This window comes from Xyrauchen texanus, chromosome 7 (assembly GCF_025860055.1).
Source record: "Xyrauchen texanus isolate HMW12.3.18 chromosome 7, RBS_HiC_50CHRs, whole genome shotgun sequence".
Taxonomy (NCBI): domain Eukaryota; kingdom Metazoa; phylum Chordata; class Actinopteri; order Cypriniformes; family Catostomidae; genus Xyrauchen; species Xyrauchen texanus.
In genome coordinates, this window is record NC_068282.1 from 16,594,571 (window position 1) to 16,613,712 (window position 19,142).

The 19,142-nt window shown below is 40.1% G+C and overlaps 1 protein-coding gene across 4 annotated transcripts in view; it reads right to left on the reverse strand.

Annotated features, from left to right (window-relative positions):
- LOC127646422 (gamma-aminobutyric acid receptor subunit beta-3) overlaps positions 1-19,142 on the reverse strand; it is a 139,279-nt gene that overhangs the window by 30,921 nt on the left and 89,216 nt on the right. For all 4 annotated transcript variants that reach the window (XM_052130063.1, XM_052130061.1, XM_052130064.1 and 1 more), the window contains 2 exons: positions 16,245-16,382; positions 12,611-12,763 (listed from right to left, as the gene is read on the reverse strand). In XM_052130063.1, the coding sequence (XP_051986023.1) occupies positions 12,611-12,763; positions 16,245-16,382 (291 nt within the window). The remainder of the gene's footprint in view (positions 1-12,610; positions 12,764-16,244; positions 16,383-19,142) is intronic.

Consider the following 19,142-nt stretch of genomic DNA (forward strand, 5'->3'; position numbering starts at 1 on the left):
CAGATCTATCTCTGGTCCTGATGTCTACTCCAGTCCTGCCTGTTGTCCGACTCCTACTACTACGTGTTGCTGAGTGATGATGACTAACTGCCGCCTGTGCCAGCCAGATATCACTTTAGTCTACGACGATGGATTTCACAAAGGATGAACTGATGCCAGCACCAACTGTCAGACATGAGATACTTCACTGGACACTGCCTGACAAACTTGAACTTAAGATGGACTTCACCAGAAATGAATCTACCACAAGCTTACAGTCGAACTGCAGTGCACCTTACTGACCTCTGCCTGCATCACATTGGTCAAAGGATGGACTAAACTCTTAAAAAGGAAAATGTAGATAATAAATTAATTGCAGTCTTCATCAGCCAGATAACAATAGAAAATGCATCTGTTTGCACTTCCGCAGTTAATTACGAATGTAAATTCGCAGAATTTAGTCATTAATCTTACAGTTAAAACAATAATTTTTTGTTTCAGCATTGGCCTCTAAAACTTAATTTACTCATTTTAAATCTTGACTTGTATTACACATAAATAACTAATATTGGCATTATATTTATGCTGTTTAGCCAGAGGGAAACTGGTCCCCTCAGTGAGCCTGGTTTCCCCAAAAATGATTTTTCTCCTTTAACTAAAATCTTATGGAGTTTTGTGTTCCTTGCCACAGTCACCATAAGCTGACTCAATGGTGAGCTAAATATAAATATAATTATTTTCTATTATTTATATTAAAGCACAATTTAATATCATGTCTTTGTTTATTAACCGCACTATTATGACTCAAAGACATTACTATATTACAGCTTTTTCTGTTGAAGCATAATTTTCTGTAAAGCTGCTTTGAAATTATGTGTGTTGTGAAAAGCGCTATACAAATGAAAATTACTTGACTTTACTCATGTTTATCAGCGTGCTGACATACAAAAAATGTACAGATTTTATAAAAAGGCATATCAAATGAAACTGGAGATGCTCCTCCTGACAACCAAACAGGTTTCAATGAATAAACTTTTGTTGGCGCTGCGTCTGCAGGAGCAATTCAAGGAAATCCACGCCATGCTGTTGTGTCAAGTGACTCAGTGCGGAAAAAGATAACCTTTTAAATGACAGTCTTGAATTTTGTGAACAGTATTCATTGAAATTATACGTAGCATATAGTGTAGCCAAAATACAACATCCACACATGTGGACGCGGGGTTGCACAATGTTAAAGAGATCTCTTTTGTGATTTAAAAAAAAACCTAGTGATCAACCGATATGTTTTTTTTAAAGCCGGATGCCGATATCCAGAGAGCAGGGTGGGTGATTGGTTGATACAATGCCGATATATCACACAATTTAATATAGTAAATAACATAAATGTAAAATTACTAACAATGGATAAACTCTTATTAAGCATAATATTTACAAAATTTCACACTAAACTTTAACTTCGTCTAAGAAAAAATTATATTGTATTTCAAATGGAAGATAGCAGCTTCTTCTGATTTCTGTTTAGTCATAAAAGTTTTGTAATTTAATTGCACATGAAGAAATTGTTACTAATTGTTATTAGGAAGAAGGAAATAACAGCACACAGTAGTCCAGCAACCATGGATGTTATATGTGCATTAGCAATTGCATTTTCTCACAAAAGACAGAATCAAACCAATTGTACATACAGTACACAGTGAATGAGACATTAAATTATAGCACACGTGAAGCGCTTTTACTTTGAAGTTGCACTCACAGGCTCGTGCTGATCCAGTGCACGCAGCAATCTCCTGAGAGTTTAAACGGTCTGGATTGTCTGCTTGGATTGTCACAGTGACCGTCATGATTTGTGAATCAGATGAACTTTTGATCCTAATCCTGAAGTTTTTGATTCTGGCTGATAGAATACGTGCTTCTGAGGAAAATATTAGATGAGCGCTCGATGGGAAGAAAATGCTGGATTTCCAAAAGGTTGGTTTATTACATCTGTTTAAATGAGATATGCACATATTTGGAGACATATATGATATTAGTTTTATTGATATTTTCCTTTTATCATTGGACGAGACAGTTAAAAGTTACAGGGAACTGTTGAGGTGAGAGGGAGAATGAAACAGGAGAGCACTTTAAAATTATGAGCTCAAATGCGTCTGCAGTGGCACTGGTATGCGGACCATTTAAATGACACAGTGTTGCACATCGGTCTATTACTGTAGTAACACGATGGCACATAACAACAAAATGAGTTGTGACTGGTTGTTTGCATGTCTCAGTTGCTTCACATGCAAGCAGACAATTCTCAGTGCCCTCAAGAAACAAACTGGCCAAAAGGGAAAATTCATCGGCAGATGCGGATAATTAAAAAATTCTGAATATCAGCCGTTTTATTGGCCTCATCGATATATCGGTCGACCACTACCAAAATATTTTACATTTAGCAGTCTTGGAAATATATATGCAATCTTGGAAATAAGCTTACATAGCATCAGAAGCTCTACAAATGGTTTAATAGAAATACACAAAATGTCTAGTGTTTCAAAGACATTTTATTCTCACACTATATTATTGGAGCAGAATATCAGAATGTAGAATAGACTGTAATAACATAGAGACCAAAAGAAAACGGTCTTGTCACTTCACTCCCACAGTGTTTTCACTGTAAAGGCCTGAGTCCCCAGAGTGAGAAAGGACACCTGTGGGCAGATGGATGCCTGTCTTAGCTTGCATAAACTCAAAAGTAGCATTCTGGTGTGAAGAAGAGGGAAGCACTTGGAGCACACCGCATTGATTTGTGTATCACCAGGTCACAGCATGGGAGGATCAAACACTTCAGCACTGTTAGTTCAGCGCATTGGAGTTACCTAACCAGAACAAACATACCTTTACACAGACCTGTCTGCATGGCATACTGTGGGAAGTAGTTTCTTTTGAGTTACACTTTTGAAAGAGAAACAACATTGGCAGCACAAAAGTTTGATTTCAGTGTGCTTTCAGGCACCTTGACCAGACATGATGTGTATAGACCACTTTCCAGCAGTTTATTAGATGCAGTGTTAGATGTCAAATGTAACTAACTTTCAGTGGGCTCTCTACTCTAGTCAAGTCAAGTCAATTTTATTTGTATAGTGCCTTTCACAACACACATCGTTTCAAAGCAGCTTTACAGAATATCAGCATTAACAGACGATAAAACTGTAATGTCTATAAAGTCGATTAATCATCATTGTGTAATTTAGATAAAATACTATTTTTAATAGTGTTTAAAAATAATTAAATGATAATTGTATTAATAACTCTAGTCACTAACCAGTCTTTAAATTACAAAAATCAAGTGCTGGGGAGTAAATAAATAATAGTGACGCTACTAACTTAACTACATTTTTAAGCAGTGTGACAGTACAGAGTACAGTATGTTTGGTCCTGTGACAGATGGGTTTGACACAATTATACTCAAAACAGTGTAAAAATTTGATAATTCACATTTGGCTTTAAAACCATTTTCTTTGCTTCAAGTGTTGCAGCTTTTCCTGTAATTCTTTTGTAACTATTTTGCACTACTCAATTTAGTCTCATAAGATGAACATTTCTAAAACTATATTTCTATCGGGAAGACACGCAGGCTTGAGTGAAGTTTGAGATGCCATTTATTTGATAGATGTAAAACGGGAGGTGATGTCTCTCTCTTTGGCGTAGGCCCCGTCCGGCAGTCCGAGGGAGTTGTTACCCAGCTAATGATGTGATGATGTACACCTGCTGGTCTTCCCGCTAGAACTACGCTCCACTTCCATTTCTGCAAACTTGAGTCTTATGTGCCCTGTCTATGTTTTGCTGCAGTTTCTTAGTGAAATTTACACTAGATCAGCTGTGAGTTTTATTTACTTTCACACAAATCACGAGCTGTTTAGGCCTTTATAAACACTTATTTTTTGCTTTTTTATTCACACCCTGCTAGGTTATTATATCAAACCATTATAGTCTTAAAACATAATTTGAAAAACGTCACAGTTACTGTTGTAACCTCTGTTCCCTGAGGGAGGGAACGAGAAGTTGTGTCCAAAACAGGGGTCTTCCTTGGGAGCCTTGCATACCTCTGAACTTGAGAAAAGGCCAATGAGAAATTGGCAGACAGAATTTGCATGTCCCGCCCCCAGACATACGGGTATATAGGGAAGTGGGGGTGTGTCTGTCAGTCAGGTTTTTGCACTGAGGAGCCGAGAATAAGGTACGACCATTTACAGTGATAGGTCTAGTGCCGTGGCAGAAGGGACACATCGTCTCGTTGCCTCCATCAGGGAACGGAGGTTACAACAGTAACCGTGACGTTCCCCTTCTGTCAATCACTCAACATTGTGTCGAATGAAGTGACACAAGGGGTCCCGTTCAAAAACCCCATACACTAGACCGTGATACGTGAACTGCTGACACAGGTGCAAGCTGTGCATGCTAGAAGCAACTGTATTGGCTGCACGTAACCCTCCCCAACGCCCACAGAAAAAGTGTCATATACAGACCTTAGGTTCCCAGCACCCCTGAGGGGGGAACTGGTGCTACATGACCAGCATGGGAGCAAGCCCAGCAGCCGTGGCCTTTTCTCTCTCTATGTGTCTCGCATAGATTGTAAAATCTTAATGCTATGAAATTGTCCAGGCAAGTGTCGCTGATAGAGAAAGCATACAGTTCCCCAACCCGCTTGATGGAAGCTAGCACTATCAGGAGGGCCGTCTTCAAGGAGAGGGCCTTGAGCTCAGCTGGGACCACTGAGAGATCCCAGGAGGGGAACAGGCTTGGCCGGGGAGGATTTAGTCTCTGTGTGCCACTAAGGAGCCTGATAATCAAGTCGTGCTTACACAAGGACTTGCCGTCCACTGCGTCGTGGTGGGCCACGTTAGCGGCTACATAAAATTCAAGGTGGAGGGGGACAGCCCAGCCTCTTCATTGCTGTGTCTGGTACGTGCTTTGCATATCCATGTGGACCGCACGCTGGGCTCTAGATGCTCTGAGCAGCTCTTTGTCTGCTTTGGCAGACAGCGTAAAGGGAGCACCGTCTCCAAACAGAGGTAGCTCATTGGGTTGTTGATGCAATCCCCTAGCCTATCACACACAGGCCGTGCTACCTCCCTTTGTGGGTTCGAGCACACTCTACGAGAAGTGTGGCATCCTCGTGGGCTCTGGTCCATGGCACCTCCCTAGCAGATATCTGCAGAGCAGCGGGCTTGGCAACACCCAACACTTTTGATAGATTCAAAAGGGTTGAGTCCGTCTCGTCCCAAGTTTTGTCAGGTCCGAGCTGGTAGAACTCGGTAATACTGAACAGCTGTGTTCCGGGTGTTCCGTTTGCACCTTGCGCCCTTCACCAAGTTGATCCAGTGCACCTTCTTTCCCAGGCTAGCCACTAAGCTCTCGCTTCCTGGATGCTCTTTCTCCCTAGCCCTCTGGCCGGCAAATTCAGGATTCCGCCAACAGACCCACCACGAATCGAGTGCTCTGTGTCAGCAGGGCTGGCAGGACCCGCATCTCCCTTGGGCAGTCCTCACTGTCCCCGGTCACCGTGTCTGTAGCAACTCCTCCCTTGTCAGGCAGGATCTACCATCGCACCATATCCACGGGTGGCTTGACAACCCCCGTGTGTATTAGCCACAAGTTACCTCCCCCCAGTCTGGGCGGGTTGTGGTCTCCGCAGGGCCTTTTCCCCCTGAAAGAATAGGAACGGAAAAGGACGCCTTCCCCGACGCATCTATAGAGTTAAGATAGTCCAGCTGGCTCCCATACAAGTCATGTTGCCTGTTCCCATAGGGGTGCTGGGAACCTAAGAGCGGTATAATTTTATTGGGGGCGTTGGGGAGGGTTACTTACAGCCGACCCAGCTCCTTCTAGCACACAGCAGCCTGCTTCCACCTGGCTCAGCAGTCACATAACACGGGTAGAGCATGGCATTTTGAAGCGGGACCCCTTATGTCACTACAATCAACACAACGTCGAGTGAGTGACAGAAGGGGAAGGTCATGGTTACTGTTGTAACCTTCATTCCCAGATGGAAGGAACGAGACATTGTGTTCCCCTTGCCACGTCACTATCGTGTACAGCTCCTCAGTGAAAACCAGACAGTTGCTCGCCCGCTCCCCTTTATACCCGTATGTCCGGGGGCGGGGCATGCAAATTCTGTCTGCCAACTTGACATTGGCCTTTTCTCAAGTTCAGAGGTATGCAAGGCTTTCAGATGAGACCCCTTGTGTCACTACAATCGACACAATGTCACGTTCGTTCCATCGGGTATACTGGTAACCATATTCAATACCGTTCTACCGATGAATAAATTAATTCACTATTTAATCACGGAAAACTGAATGCAGTGAACCTCACAGGCCAGGAAGTTACTGCTAATCAGGCAAACATTACAGAAAGAAACATGCCTTCCACCTCACAGGAACCACCCACAGCAGCCCCTATCTACAAACAAGGATATAAGTAGCTATACATTATTCATTAAGTACTGTCAAATTAAAACTTTGTCAAATTTGAGTTTCCTTCCATATATTCACACTTTCATTCTACATATATTCAAGTTTCATTCTATATTCAGTTTCAATCCATATATTCACACTGTCATTATATATATTCAAGTTTCTTTCCATTAAGTTTCATTCCATATATTCACACTCTCACTCCATATATTCAAGTTTCATTCTATATATTTAGAGTTGCATTCCATATATTCACACTCTCATTCCATATATTCAAGTTTCATTTCATATATTCAGACTTTCATTCCATTCCATATATTCAGAGTTTAATTTCATATACTCAAACTTCACAATAATTTCCTGAACGGCATGCCATATATACAGGTGAAACTCGAAAAATTAGAATATCGTGCAAAAGTTCATTAATTTCAGTAATTCAACTTAAAAGGTGAAACTAATATATTATGTAGACACATTACAAGCAAAGTAAGATATTTCAAGCCTTTATTTGATATAATTTTGATGATTATGTCTTACAGCTTATGAAAACCCCAAATTCAGAATCTCAGAAAATTAGAATATTGTGAAAAGGTTCAGTATTGTAGGCTCAAAGTGTCACACTCTAATCAGCTAAACACCTGCAAAGGGTTCCTGAGCCTTTAAATGGTCTCTCAGTCTGGTTCAGTTGAATTCACAATCATGGGGAAGACTGCTGACCTGACAGTTGTGCAGAAAACCATCATTGACACCCTCCACAAGGAGGGAAAGCCTCAAAAGGTAATTGCAAAAGAAGTTGGATGTTCTCAAAGTGCTGTAGAATCTATGGGGCATTGCCAAGAGAAAGATGAGAGACATGAGACCAAACAATGCAGAAGAGCTGAAGGCCGCTATTGAAGCATCTTGGTCTTCCATAACACCTCAGCAGTGCCACAGGCTGATAGCATCCATGCCACGCTGCATTGAGGCAGTAATTAATGCAAAAGGGGCCCAAACCAAGTACTGAGTTCATATGCATGATTATACTTTTCAGAGGGCCGACATTTCTGTATTTAAAATCCTTTTTTTTTTTATTGATTTCATGTAATATTCTAATTTTCTGAGATTCTGAATTTGAGGTTTTCATAAGCTGTAAGCCATAATCATCAAAATGATATCAAATAAAGGCTTGAAATATCTTACTTTGCTTGTAATGAGTCTATATAATATATTAGTTTCACCTTTTAAGTTGAATTACTGAAATTAATGAACTTTTGCACGATATTCTAATTTTTCGAGTTTCACCTGTATAATTATTTTTTAATTATTATTATTATTATTATTATTTTGCATGTTTATTAGGTGCTACTAGTTACAAATCCAAAAGTGAAATGAAAAATGCACACAGCAGTCACACTTTACAATTTTTGTAAATTGTCATGCAGCTAATTATTTTACCAAAAGATTATCTTGACTATAGATAAACTACATTATATGTAGCTTGTAGTTTGCCAAGATACAGTTTCAAAATAGCTTCCCAAAAATGGCAGTAATCTACTGTGAAAAGATCTACATGCTCGACCACGCCAGCAAAACTATCAAATCGGAAGAGACATCAAAGAAACATCATCTACATCATTCAATATGCTTGCTTCTTGCATCATTTGATAATTTCCTTTCTGAAATGACTCAGGTCCTTAAGTGTGCTGCAGTAATGCAGTGCGAGATATAAGGCCTGGGCCGGGCCGGATATGGTTGCAGTGAAAGGTGGCGAGAAAGAGGTATTTAAAGCAGAGATTCATCTGTGCTGCAGCATGCCCTGGGATTGAAATGGAAGTTAAATGTAATTGTTTTCTAGCTGCATTGATCCCTTTGTTTTCAGTTGGCTGACTAGTTGTGGGAGGATAGCGGAAAAAGACAAATAAAGAAAAAGAGGAATAAAAAGGGAAAAAGGAAAAAAACTGAGAGATGGGGGGTCTCTCATAGTGATGCATAGAGGCAGTTGAGATGGGTGGTGTGTGTGTGTGTGTGTGTGTATGTGTGAGCGTGTATTTATCACTTTGTGGGGACCAAATGTCCCCATAAGGATAGTAAAACCCGAAATTTTTGACCTTGTGGGGACATTTTGTCGGTCCCCATGAGGAAAACAGCTTATAAATCATACTAAATTATGTTTTTTGAAAATGTAAAAATGCAGAAAGTTTTCTGTGAGGGTTAGGTTTAGGGGTAGGGTTAGGTTTAGAGGATAGAATATAAAGTTTGTACAGTATAAAAACCATTATGTCTATGGAAAGTCCCCATAAAACATGGAAACACAACATATGTGTGTGTGTGTGTGTGTGTGTGTGTGTGTGTTTTGTGGGACCCAGGAGACTCCTACTTCCCTTTTTTCAAGTGTTTTCATTTCTCAGCTTAACATGGTTAATGAGGACAGTTTCCCTAAAGCAGGCCCACATTCAACATATTACATCCATCTGAGAGAGCTCTCACTGCACCTGGGTGCATTCATAAACACACAGGGGCGTAGCAGTCATTTTAAAAGCTGTCAGCTGTCAGTAGGTGGCTCACATATTACAGAATATATTACAGAATAAATATAAATATATTAATATATAAGTATGATATAAGTTTTATATTTATATATTCATATTATTTACTTTCAATAGTATTTTATTGATTCAAGTATTGCTAAATAATTGCAAAATTGTGTAAAATTAGCTGCAAAAATTAAGGGCATCTTTTGGAGCACTTGCTTTAGTTTCACACATGAAAATAAAAGACTGAGCACAAGCTGGCCATGAATAAATTATTTATTAAATTACAATAATGACTGTAAAGTGATTAATGGAAAGGAGGAGGCAAGAACCAGCTTGACGATATAAATAATAGTTTAATGAAGAACTAAACAAAAAGACAAACACACATAGGTGGGAGGGAGGGGACAAGGGAAAAAAAAAAAAGAAAAAAAAAGTGTGGCACCTACACGCTGTAACAGCGATCGTGCCAAATTAACAAAACATTTTAAAAAGAGAGGGAAAGGCCAACATGGAGTGGCAGTAGAAGAGAGAAACGTACTCGCCGGTGCTCCGATACGCCGTAGTTTGGTCCTCGGCCAGTCCTCCAACCTCCAACGAATGACAGCCACCTCCCCGGATGGATCAGATGCAGTCTTCTGGCCACTGGCGGACAGAATGCCCTGCCGCATTCTCGGGAAACAGAAGGGGTCTCCCCTGCCCATGGCAGCGGTTCTCCCGCTCCAGGCAGTTGGTAAGGAGCACCTTCTCCCTTTGCGGTCGGCAGCCATTCGTCCGCTCTCAGGCAGCCGGGCTCCTCTGTCCTCCGGCGGATGGCTGCTCCATTGGGGTGGATGGTAGTGGCGAGGACTCTACTACGACGCATCCCTCGTCCTTCTCGGGTTTCGGCACCAGTGTATAGGGATTAATGGAAAGGAGGAGGCGAGAACCAGCTTGACGATATAAATAATAGTTTAATAAGCAACTTAAACAAAAAGACAAACACACAAAGGTGTCGGACAGCTGTCCGTAAATCTCTCTCTCTCTCTCGCACTGCAGCTTCCAGTTGGCCTTTATCCCTCTCTCAGGCTTGATTAGCCTGATTAGGGGACGGGTGTGCGGAATCACAACCCGGCCCTGCCCTCCACCCTGTCCCAATGACAAATTTGCATGTGTACAGTTTTATTTTTTACTCTGTGCTTGTGCATTGTGGGATTTAAATATATCCAAGAGGCTCAAGTGTTTTGACTACGTTCACCAAAATTCGTTCAGATCCATTTAATGATTCAGTGACCATTTCTTGCAATGCCAGAAGGTAGTGACAAATGAGTGTCTTGTGTTAAATGAGTTAGTCACTGAATTAATCATCAAAATAAAATTTTAATCTTCAGACCTACAAAGAGACATTAGTAGTGGTTTTAAGCATTATAAGAACAAATAATATCTATCATTTCCCTACAGTTTGTGAGCTGCTGAGCATTACTTGTATCAACAGACAACAATAATAGTCTTATAATAATATGAGTTTCAATAACGTCGGTATGTTTTCATGTACGTAAAAAAATGTGTGTCTACATATCTATTCATTTCAGTAAGTATTCTAAGATCACAGCAGATCTAGCTTTTTTCCTACAATTTGTTGACTGCACACCAATATAATGGTATAAAGCAGGAGCTGATATTAAAAAAAAGCTTTACATATTTAACACAGATCTAGTAATCTGCTTAAATTGGCAAAAACAAATTATCAAATTATTACCTCACAAACATAATGTAAATAGCATTACTTAATGAAGAATTATGCGCTGATAGAAACTCCACTTACAATGTGTGCTTAAAAGAAGTGTGCTTCTTTGTTTTTTTTTCTGCAGTGCATTTCACTGGTAATGCTGCCAATCAAGAACGATATGCAGATAAATATCTATTTAATATCATATAAATTTGTGTGTTCCTCATCTCTAGAATATTAATTTAGATCAACATCAATGAAAAAAAATTATAAATGAGAATTGTTGAAAGCAACTTTGTAGAAATGAACTGAGCCACACTGATTAGACTGTCTGACTGACGGTCTATTACGTAAGGGTTGTTTCGGCTCATGAAACTCACCTGTGATTGGCTGGACGGTTGCTTAATCAGCCCAAAGTAACGAAACACAAAGAATACTGTAAATAAATCCACTATTTGGACATTATATGGGTTTAGCTTGGAAAGTGCAGGGGATCTCCACATCCCCTGTGGCTGCTATGCCCTTGTAAACACACTCTCACACAATATGTAATTAAAAAAAAAAACATTGCACTCTGGTCTGTTCTGATTTTTAAAAAAATAGCCAGATGCTAATACTGTACATGCATAAAAGCCGATGATCACATGCACGCTCACAGTCTGGTTTCACAAAAACAGTGAGTGGGTTGTACGCAATGAGGCTGAAATTTGTTTCAAAGGTGTCTGCTCAAAATAGCTAGGTTCCAAATCCTAGCACTGTAGGCCGCCTTGCAGACAACTGTCTAAATAAACAGAATCCTAATTGAAATATGCCATCCCACACAATATCTGCACCCACAAAAGTCCAAGTTATCGGAGTTGCTTATTATTTTACGAAAATGATTGTTCAATTGCTCATTGTCCTGCTTATTACACGTCTACTTGCCAAATAAAAAATAGCGACAGTTTTTTAATTAAAATAATGTTATGAGCTTACTTGTAGAGTTTGCAGAGTGAAACAAGACGTAGGAAACATATCCGAATGTCCATTTAAATATCACTTTATCCCAAATGTGTGGTCATTATTCTGAAATATCAGACTGCTTGATGGTGCAACTGACCCATCAGAATCAAGTATTCCAAAGAGCTGTATAATACAAATACAGTAAATAATCTGCATTTCTGGTCTGATATCTTGGATTTGTTTTTTCCCCAATAAACTCTCTTTGCAATGCATTTGCGAAATCCATTTGGATATTTCCTTCTCAGAGAAGGTTACATGTAATGTTGTCTTTCAAATTTGGACATAACTAGGTCTCTTAGAAGGAACTGCCCCTAGAATATCATCCACATCAGGAGTGCAATTACTTTGCCTTAAAACACTGTAGGTAGGCAGCTCACTACTGTACTGTAGGTTTTAGAACAGAGTTTGTGTACTGCTACTCACTGCAGATGAGACTCTGCAGCCTTTGGCTGAACTGTGTCACTTCTATTTCTGACAACTTCTGAAAGACTCATACAGGGAACAGTCTTTCTCTTTGAGAAGTCTGTCTGTATGAGCTGTCGTGTGTCAAACGGAATGGGTTAGTGGCTACCTCAGAGCAATGGGCCTACCCTGTTCCTTGTTAAATGAGGCATGTGCCTCAACAATATCTGTGTGTATGTGTGTGTGTGTGTGTGTGTGTGTGTGTGTGTGTGTTTGTCTAGAGGCAAGACTCAAGAAAAGGAAAACCAAAGAGAGGGACAGGACTCGGAGGAGGCCTGCAGTGCATACAGAAATTTACAATTCAGAGAGTATATTGAATGTTGGCATTCTAGTTACTGGAACATCCAACAATGTACTGCTCAATAAAACATGCACTTTCACAGTGGAAGCGAAAGAGGACATACTGTACAAGCAAAAACAGTGAGATCTCTCCATGGAAATCTGTCAGATGTACACAGGACAGCCCATGCAGAGCGTTCTATAGAGCATACCTAATGCCACTCTGGCTGCTGAGGCATCATAGTTGATCCAGAAGGATACCCAGGACAGGATGGTGATCAGGATCGAGGGCATGTAGGTCTGCAGAATGAAATAGCCGATGTTTCTCTTTAGCTTGAAGCTCAAAGACAGCCGAGGATAGGCACCTGTTCAAAAAAGAAGAGAGTAAGAGAGAGCATGTAAGACAATCGTGCCAATATAGTAATATATTACTTCGTTGAAAGAGAAGCAAAGATAGTGAGGAAAAGCACAGAGTGAGAGAAAGAGAGTGAGAGAGGATGGATATTTATTTAAAAGAGCTTGGAGAGTTTCTTTACATTTTACACCAGTAGCATTGCAACACAGATAGCATTTGTCGCTATGGCAACAGGCAAGCATGTATAAAAAAATTAAAAGAAAGATTTGTTGTTGCTTAGCCTTGAGCAACAAACAGCAAAATGAGAAAAGAAAAGGGAATAAGATAGTATGTAAACATGAAATGTTAAACTGGCACAAAGATTTGGGACACATTCATATACCACGTACACTACCAGGTTCTGACATTTTCTGTAGAAAATGTGAGTGGTGCTCCAAGGCACAGGATAGAGTGTTGTGGGTTGTTGCCAAGATGTTGCTATGCGGTTGCTAAGGAGTTCTAGGTGGTTTTAAGCACATTTCTTTCTGGTTGCTAAGGTGTTTTGGAAAGCTGCTAGGTGATAGGCCCAAGCCAAAAGAGCCCACACCCAAGTCTCTATGATCACTGCATATGGCTGGGTCCCAACTTCAATCTAAGTTTATGATATCTGTCCACCTGTTTTGGTGAAAAAAACACTAATACTGATTTTAAAATGCCTTGTCAATGTAGAGGACTCTGTCATTAGTCCACTGAACAGAAGGAGTTTGTGTGCATTTATGTCACTTCGAAATGATACTGACATGATCTCTGCTTAGTTATTTATGGAGGTGAAAAAAATACAACTAACAAGCATTCAGCCTAGATAGACACACATACACAACCTATGAATAAATCACACATCCTACACACATACTGTATAACACAACCTACAGATGTACATTATGCAACCTGTACACACATCATGCAATCTATGAAAAAGTGCTACGTAACCTACATGATGAACTTACGCTACCTACACATACTTCAGACTAATTACTAAAACACCTCACACAACTTTCCTACACACATCACACAAGTCACGAAAACACAATATATACATTATATGGACGTAACACACCACCAATATTGCATGCTATACAGTTCACATGTTATACAGCCACATACACACACATATATGACCAATACATACACATGTTAGTTAGGAGTGTCTCAATAAATCAATAAGCCAAGGGATGCTGTACTTTACAGTGATTTTACCACAGGTAGTACATGAAGCAATAGTTTTTATTAAACGGCTGATAACTTTATGAATTAAATTATTGTGACATCACACCGCAGGCAAACATGCATCCTGGTTCTTTTAAGCAGCAGATTTTAATGGTGGATATGGGCGGCACTGCAGTTTAAATAATATTTTACGCATTATATTACGTAATAATTATTTGTTTATGTTACTAAAAGTTATTATAAATGGATATCTGGGGTTTACAGAAAATAAATATATGTAGGTTCTTTCTGAACTATCGCCTGTATATATGTCATATCTTTAACAGGCCGATGAATACACATCCTTGCAGGTTTAACACACTTCTAAAGCTGGGGAAATGTGGCATATAAAAATGACAGCTAGCTTGAGATATGCAATATGTATCTTTACCCGTGCACATACAGTAAAAAATTATATTTGACCAATATTATCATATGCATTATCCAAACTTATAAGTAAAACCCAAAAATGAAAATGCTCTAATCATTTACTCACTCTAATGTCATATAAGACATGCATGGCTTGCTTTCTTCTGCTGAACACAGACAAAGGTTTTTAGAAGAATATCTCTGCACTGTAGGTTCACACAATGCAAGTGAATGGTGATCAGGATTTTGAAGCTCCAAACAGGAGATAAAGTCAGCATAAAAGTAATCCATATGAGTCCAGTGGTTTAGTCAATGTCTTTTAAAGCGATCCAGTTGGTTTTGGGTGAGAACAGACCAAAATGAAAGTCCTTTTTCACTGTACATCTTGCCATTCCAATCTCTAGACACAATCATGATTTCATGAATCTTTATTTGTGTTCCGCAGGAGAACACATCTCAGATGGCATGAGGGTGAGTAAATGATGAGAGAATTAGAATTTTTGGGTGAACTAACCCTTTAATTACAGCTGGCTTTGTTAGAACAAGTTACTTACTGCAGTCAAAATAAATGAAAAGAGATTTTTATTTTTTTATTTTTTTTAAAGCATTTATTTTCTGCGGTGCCAAAAGAACCTGGAAATGCTTGAGCCAAGTGTTTGTTTGTAAACATTAACTTTATCTATAGAATGTGTGATCACAGATTTTAGTTTATATACATTTCAAAACAGATTTGAATTTGGCTCATGCAAACAGAATTTGTAGTCTGAACTATACATTTTATAATATGATTTTATTTGAACAATGCAGATACATTCCTTCCTTCCTTCAAAAAAGCTCATCATGGCATCAGCAACAACATGGCCACATCCTCTTCAAACATAAGTCTACGATTCCCATCATAATTGTTATTATGTGCAGAAGATTGTCTTTCTATGTGTCATTAATTCAGGATGGGGAATAATCATTACAGTGCTGCTTCTATGAATGCCTCAGTTTTAGAAGAGAATAATTTATGCAGTGGGTCTTCAAGCTCATAAATATGTGATGGTTTAGATCAAGTGCCTTTTTTTTTCTCTCTGACTCCATCTCTTACTTTCTCCCATCTACCATCTCAGATCTTCTCTTTAGAAGCTTGAGGAAATAGAGAGGTAATTGCTTGTCCATTATTACTGGTCTGTTCTATTATGAGGAGAAAAACAATCTGATGCACAAACCGCAATTAGGTACATTAGCTTTTCAAATAATTGGTACATGGTAATATCAGTCTTGTGAGAGAATGGGCTGAAAACGGGACAACCAGAAAAAAACTTCTCAAAAGAGCCATCATCTGTTTCACTTTTCAGTGCTGTGAATCACTGGTCGAAAACACAACTTTTAGATGTTTAAAATGTCCTTTGTGAGGATACGTAGATGTATCAAAGAACTATTGTTTTAGACTAATGGCAGGTTTTGTGTGGGTAGATGTTTTTCTTTTTTCTATTTCAAACCAAAAATGTGTGAGAATTGCTTGTATTGTAAACAGCATCTGTTAATCCCTGACTCAAGTTCTGTTTATTCTCTCCATACTGCATTAAATACAGTCTCTATTTAAATTAAAAAGCAAAAAAAGAAAATGATTCCAATCAATAAAATATTTGTAAACTGTTTTAGTTGTAATAAATAAGGCATGAAATAAACTGAGGTTTGAAGTAAATCTTAAAGATAGGAAGGCTTAAGATTTGCTTAACGGTGTGGACTAAAAGATAATTCTTCTGTAAATATTCTTACAGGGATAAATCTTGAATAAAATGACACAAAATCAAAACGAAGCTTCATATTACATGTTTAGAGTGTCTTTAGTTTTAGTCATTTCAGCTTATCTTACTAATGTAATTTACCTGTGGAAAAGACAACATTTCTGGAAACAAGTTTGTAGTCCACAATGGAGAACTGTGGAAGCTCGATTCGGGTCACACCCGTCACTGCATTTTCTCCTCCCTTCCAGTAAAACTCAATATCATCTGTTGTGTATCCATCTAAAGAAAAAACATAAATCAATTTCTTCATAGGGTAAATACTACATTACTGGGCTAAAGCAAATTTCAGATGACTTTGGATTCATGTTTTTAGTGAGAGATTTACAGAGAGCTCAGACAAAAGATATTCTGTTTATTTCTAGGGACAGCAATGGCAAAAATGTTCACGTTTTATGTCCCAACCCTTCAGCTGAATCCCAGCCCATTACTTTGCCAATAAAAGCAAACCAGTTCAATTTATGTTGAATAAATAATGTTTGTTAAAAAAAAATAAAAAAATATTCTGATGATGCAGTTCCTAAAAATAGTATTGCTTTTCCAAAATTATTATGTATAGCATATGTTGAAAAGTGGAAGAAAAAGCACAAGTGCATTGGTAGCATAATCATGCACATAAGCATCTGTTCTGCTAAAGTGTGGGGAGCTGTTTGGGGTCAGATGTCCCACTGTGACACAGACTGCTCCATTTCATCTCAGCATTGTAGTGTTCATAAACCATGATGAGCTATGTGGTTTTATTAGCATGCATATGAACTGAGCAACACTGTTAAAAATGTAGTAGAATGTTGGAATTTTTGGAGAGAACAAGTAGGCCACACACACACACACACACACACACACACACAAAAACACACACACACACACACACACACACACTCTCTCTCTCTCTCTCTCTCTCTCTCTCTGCAGTCACTTCTATTCTGAGTATTCATGTTCTGTACTTGTTTTGTTATATTGGGGAGTGACAATCACATTCTAAACTGAAATCTTTGCTAAAATTTCAAGTAGTGACAACCAAATTTTCATTACATTCATATAATCAGAGCTGTGGCGCAGTGGCTATGCACATACCCAGGACACATAAAAACTGTTGGAGAACCTATAAGAACCCAGAAACATACAAACCCAGGTTCTCAAACCAGCCCATCTTGCACTAACAATCATGCCAAAATCCAAATCGCTGAAATTATTTTTTTCCTCATTCTGATGGTTGATGTGAACATTAACTGAACCTCCTGACCCGTATCTGCATGGCTTTATGCACTGCACTGCTGCCCCACAATTGGCTGATTAGATAATTGCATGGATGATTGTTGGTGCCAGATGAGCTGGTTTGAGTATTCCTGTAACTGCTGATCTCCTGGGATTTTCACACACAACAGTCTCTAGAATTTACTCCGAATGGTGCCAAAAACCAAAAACATCCAGTAAGGGGCAGTTTTGCAGATAGAAATGCCTTATTGATGAGAGAGGTCAACGGAAAATGACCAGACCGGTTTGAACCATACCTGTCAACACTCCCGTTTTTGCCGGGTTTGTTATTTCTCCCAGGAAACTCCCGTAATTTGCATGGCCCAAACTCCTTTATGAATAATCGCCGATTATTAATCGGACCAATATGTTTGTCTAATGTTGATCAGTTGCCAGATTGTATTAAATGCATTATATTCACACAATCCACACACCATTTACAATTTCAACCCATTTGTCACCTCAACCTGGCAACCTAGTATAACCCAGTTGCACAGTCGCGGAAAGTTTAACCCGAAAGCGAGCCGATAGACATGATGGCAGGTGAAGGCGGTGTCCCCGCAAAGAAACGTCTAGGTTATGTATGTAACCTCCGTTCCCCGATGGAGGGAACGAGACGTTGTGTCAGAGAAGCGACACTAGGGGTCTCTCTTGAGCGCCAATATTCACCTCTGAACTATGAAGAAAGGCCAATGAGAGTTGGCAACCAGTATTTGCATGTCCCGCCCCCGGACATACGGGTATTTAAGCGGCGCAAATACGGGAGTTCATTCAGGATTTTTCTGAGGAGCCGGAAATGGTCCGGCCACAACAGGGGCTCGGCTCAGCGACGTGGCAGGGGAGACACAACGTCTCGTTCCCTCCATCGGGGAACGGAGGTTACATACGTAACCTAGACGTTCCCCTTCTGTCGCTCTCTCCACGTTGTGTCAGAGAAGCGACACTAGGGGTCCACTTAAAAAGAGCCATGCGCTGAGCCGTGTACGTGATCTGCTGATACAGGAGCGAGCAGGTATTCCTACGTGCAGAATGACCAACTGTATCAGGCTGCACGTACCCTTCCCCAATGCCCCATTTAGGCCATCAGGATTCCTTATCGTTACCCTGGAAGGGGGAACAAGGTGATGGCCGCCAACATGGGAACGGGCCAGCCTGGCTGGGCCTCTTTTCTCTCTATGTTTCTTGCATAGAGCAACTACGGCCAGGGCCCTTACATGCATTGAGAGAAGGGGGTCTTAGCCCTTATTAGGGCGGAGAAGACCCTGCGGAGGGGAGGCAAATTTTGAGTGGCAAATACATCGCATGGCCTATACTTAGGTATTATGCGGAAAAGTAGTGTGGTGGTAGATCCAGCCTCGCAGAGGGGTGAAGCATACAGCACGGCAACCGAGGCAGCTGTAACTGCCTAAGGGAAACACAGAGTCAACTCGTGAGGGGACAGAACCGTGGTTTTACACACAGGGGGAGTCCGAACAGGAGGCCTTACCTGTGGGGCACCTATACCAGTACAGGGTAGCTTGCGGTACCCGCAGTGGTTTGGGTCGGCGAGTTCCTCCGCAGAACTGCGACCCACGAGGGCTAGGGAGGAGTCAACCAGTGTCCCAAACCTGGGATCTCCTGGGAATGAAGGCACACTGTTTCCCCTGGTTAGGGGGAAGGGCGCTGGGTGCAAGCGATTCACCCGGTCAGATCGTGGACGTGCCACCGAGTTCTACGGGCTCGGTACCT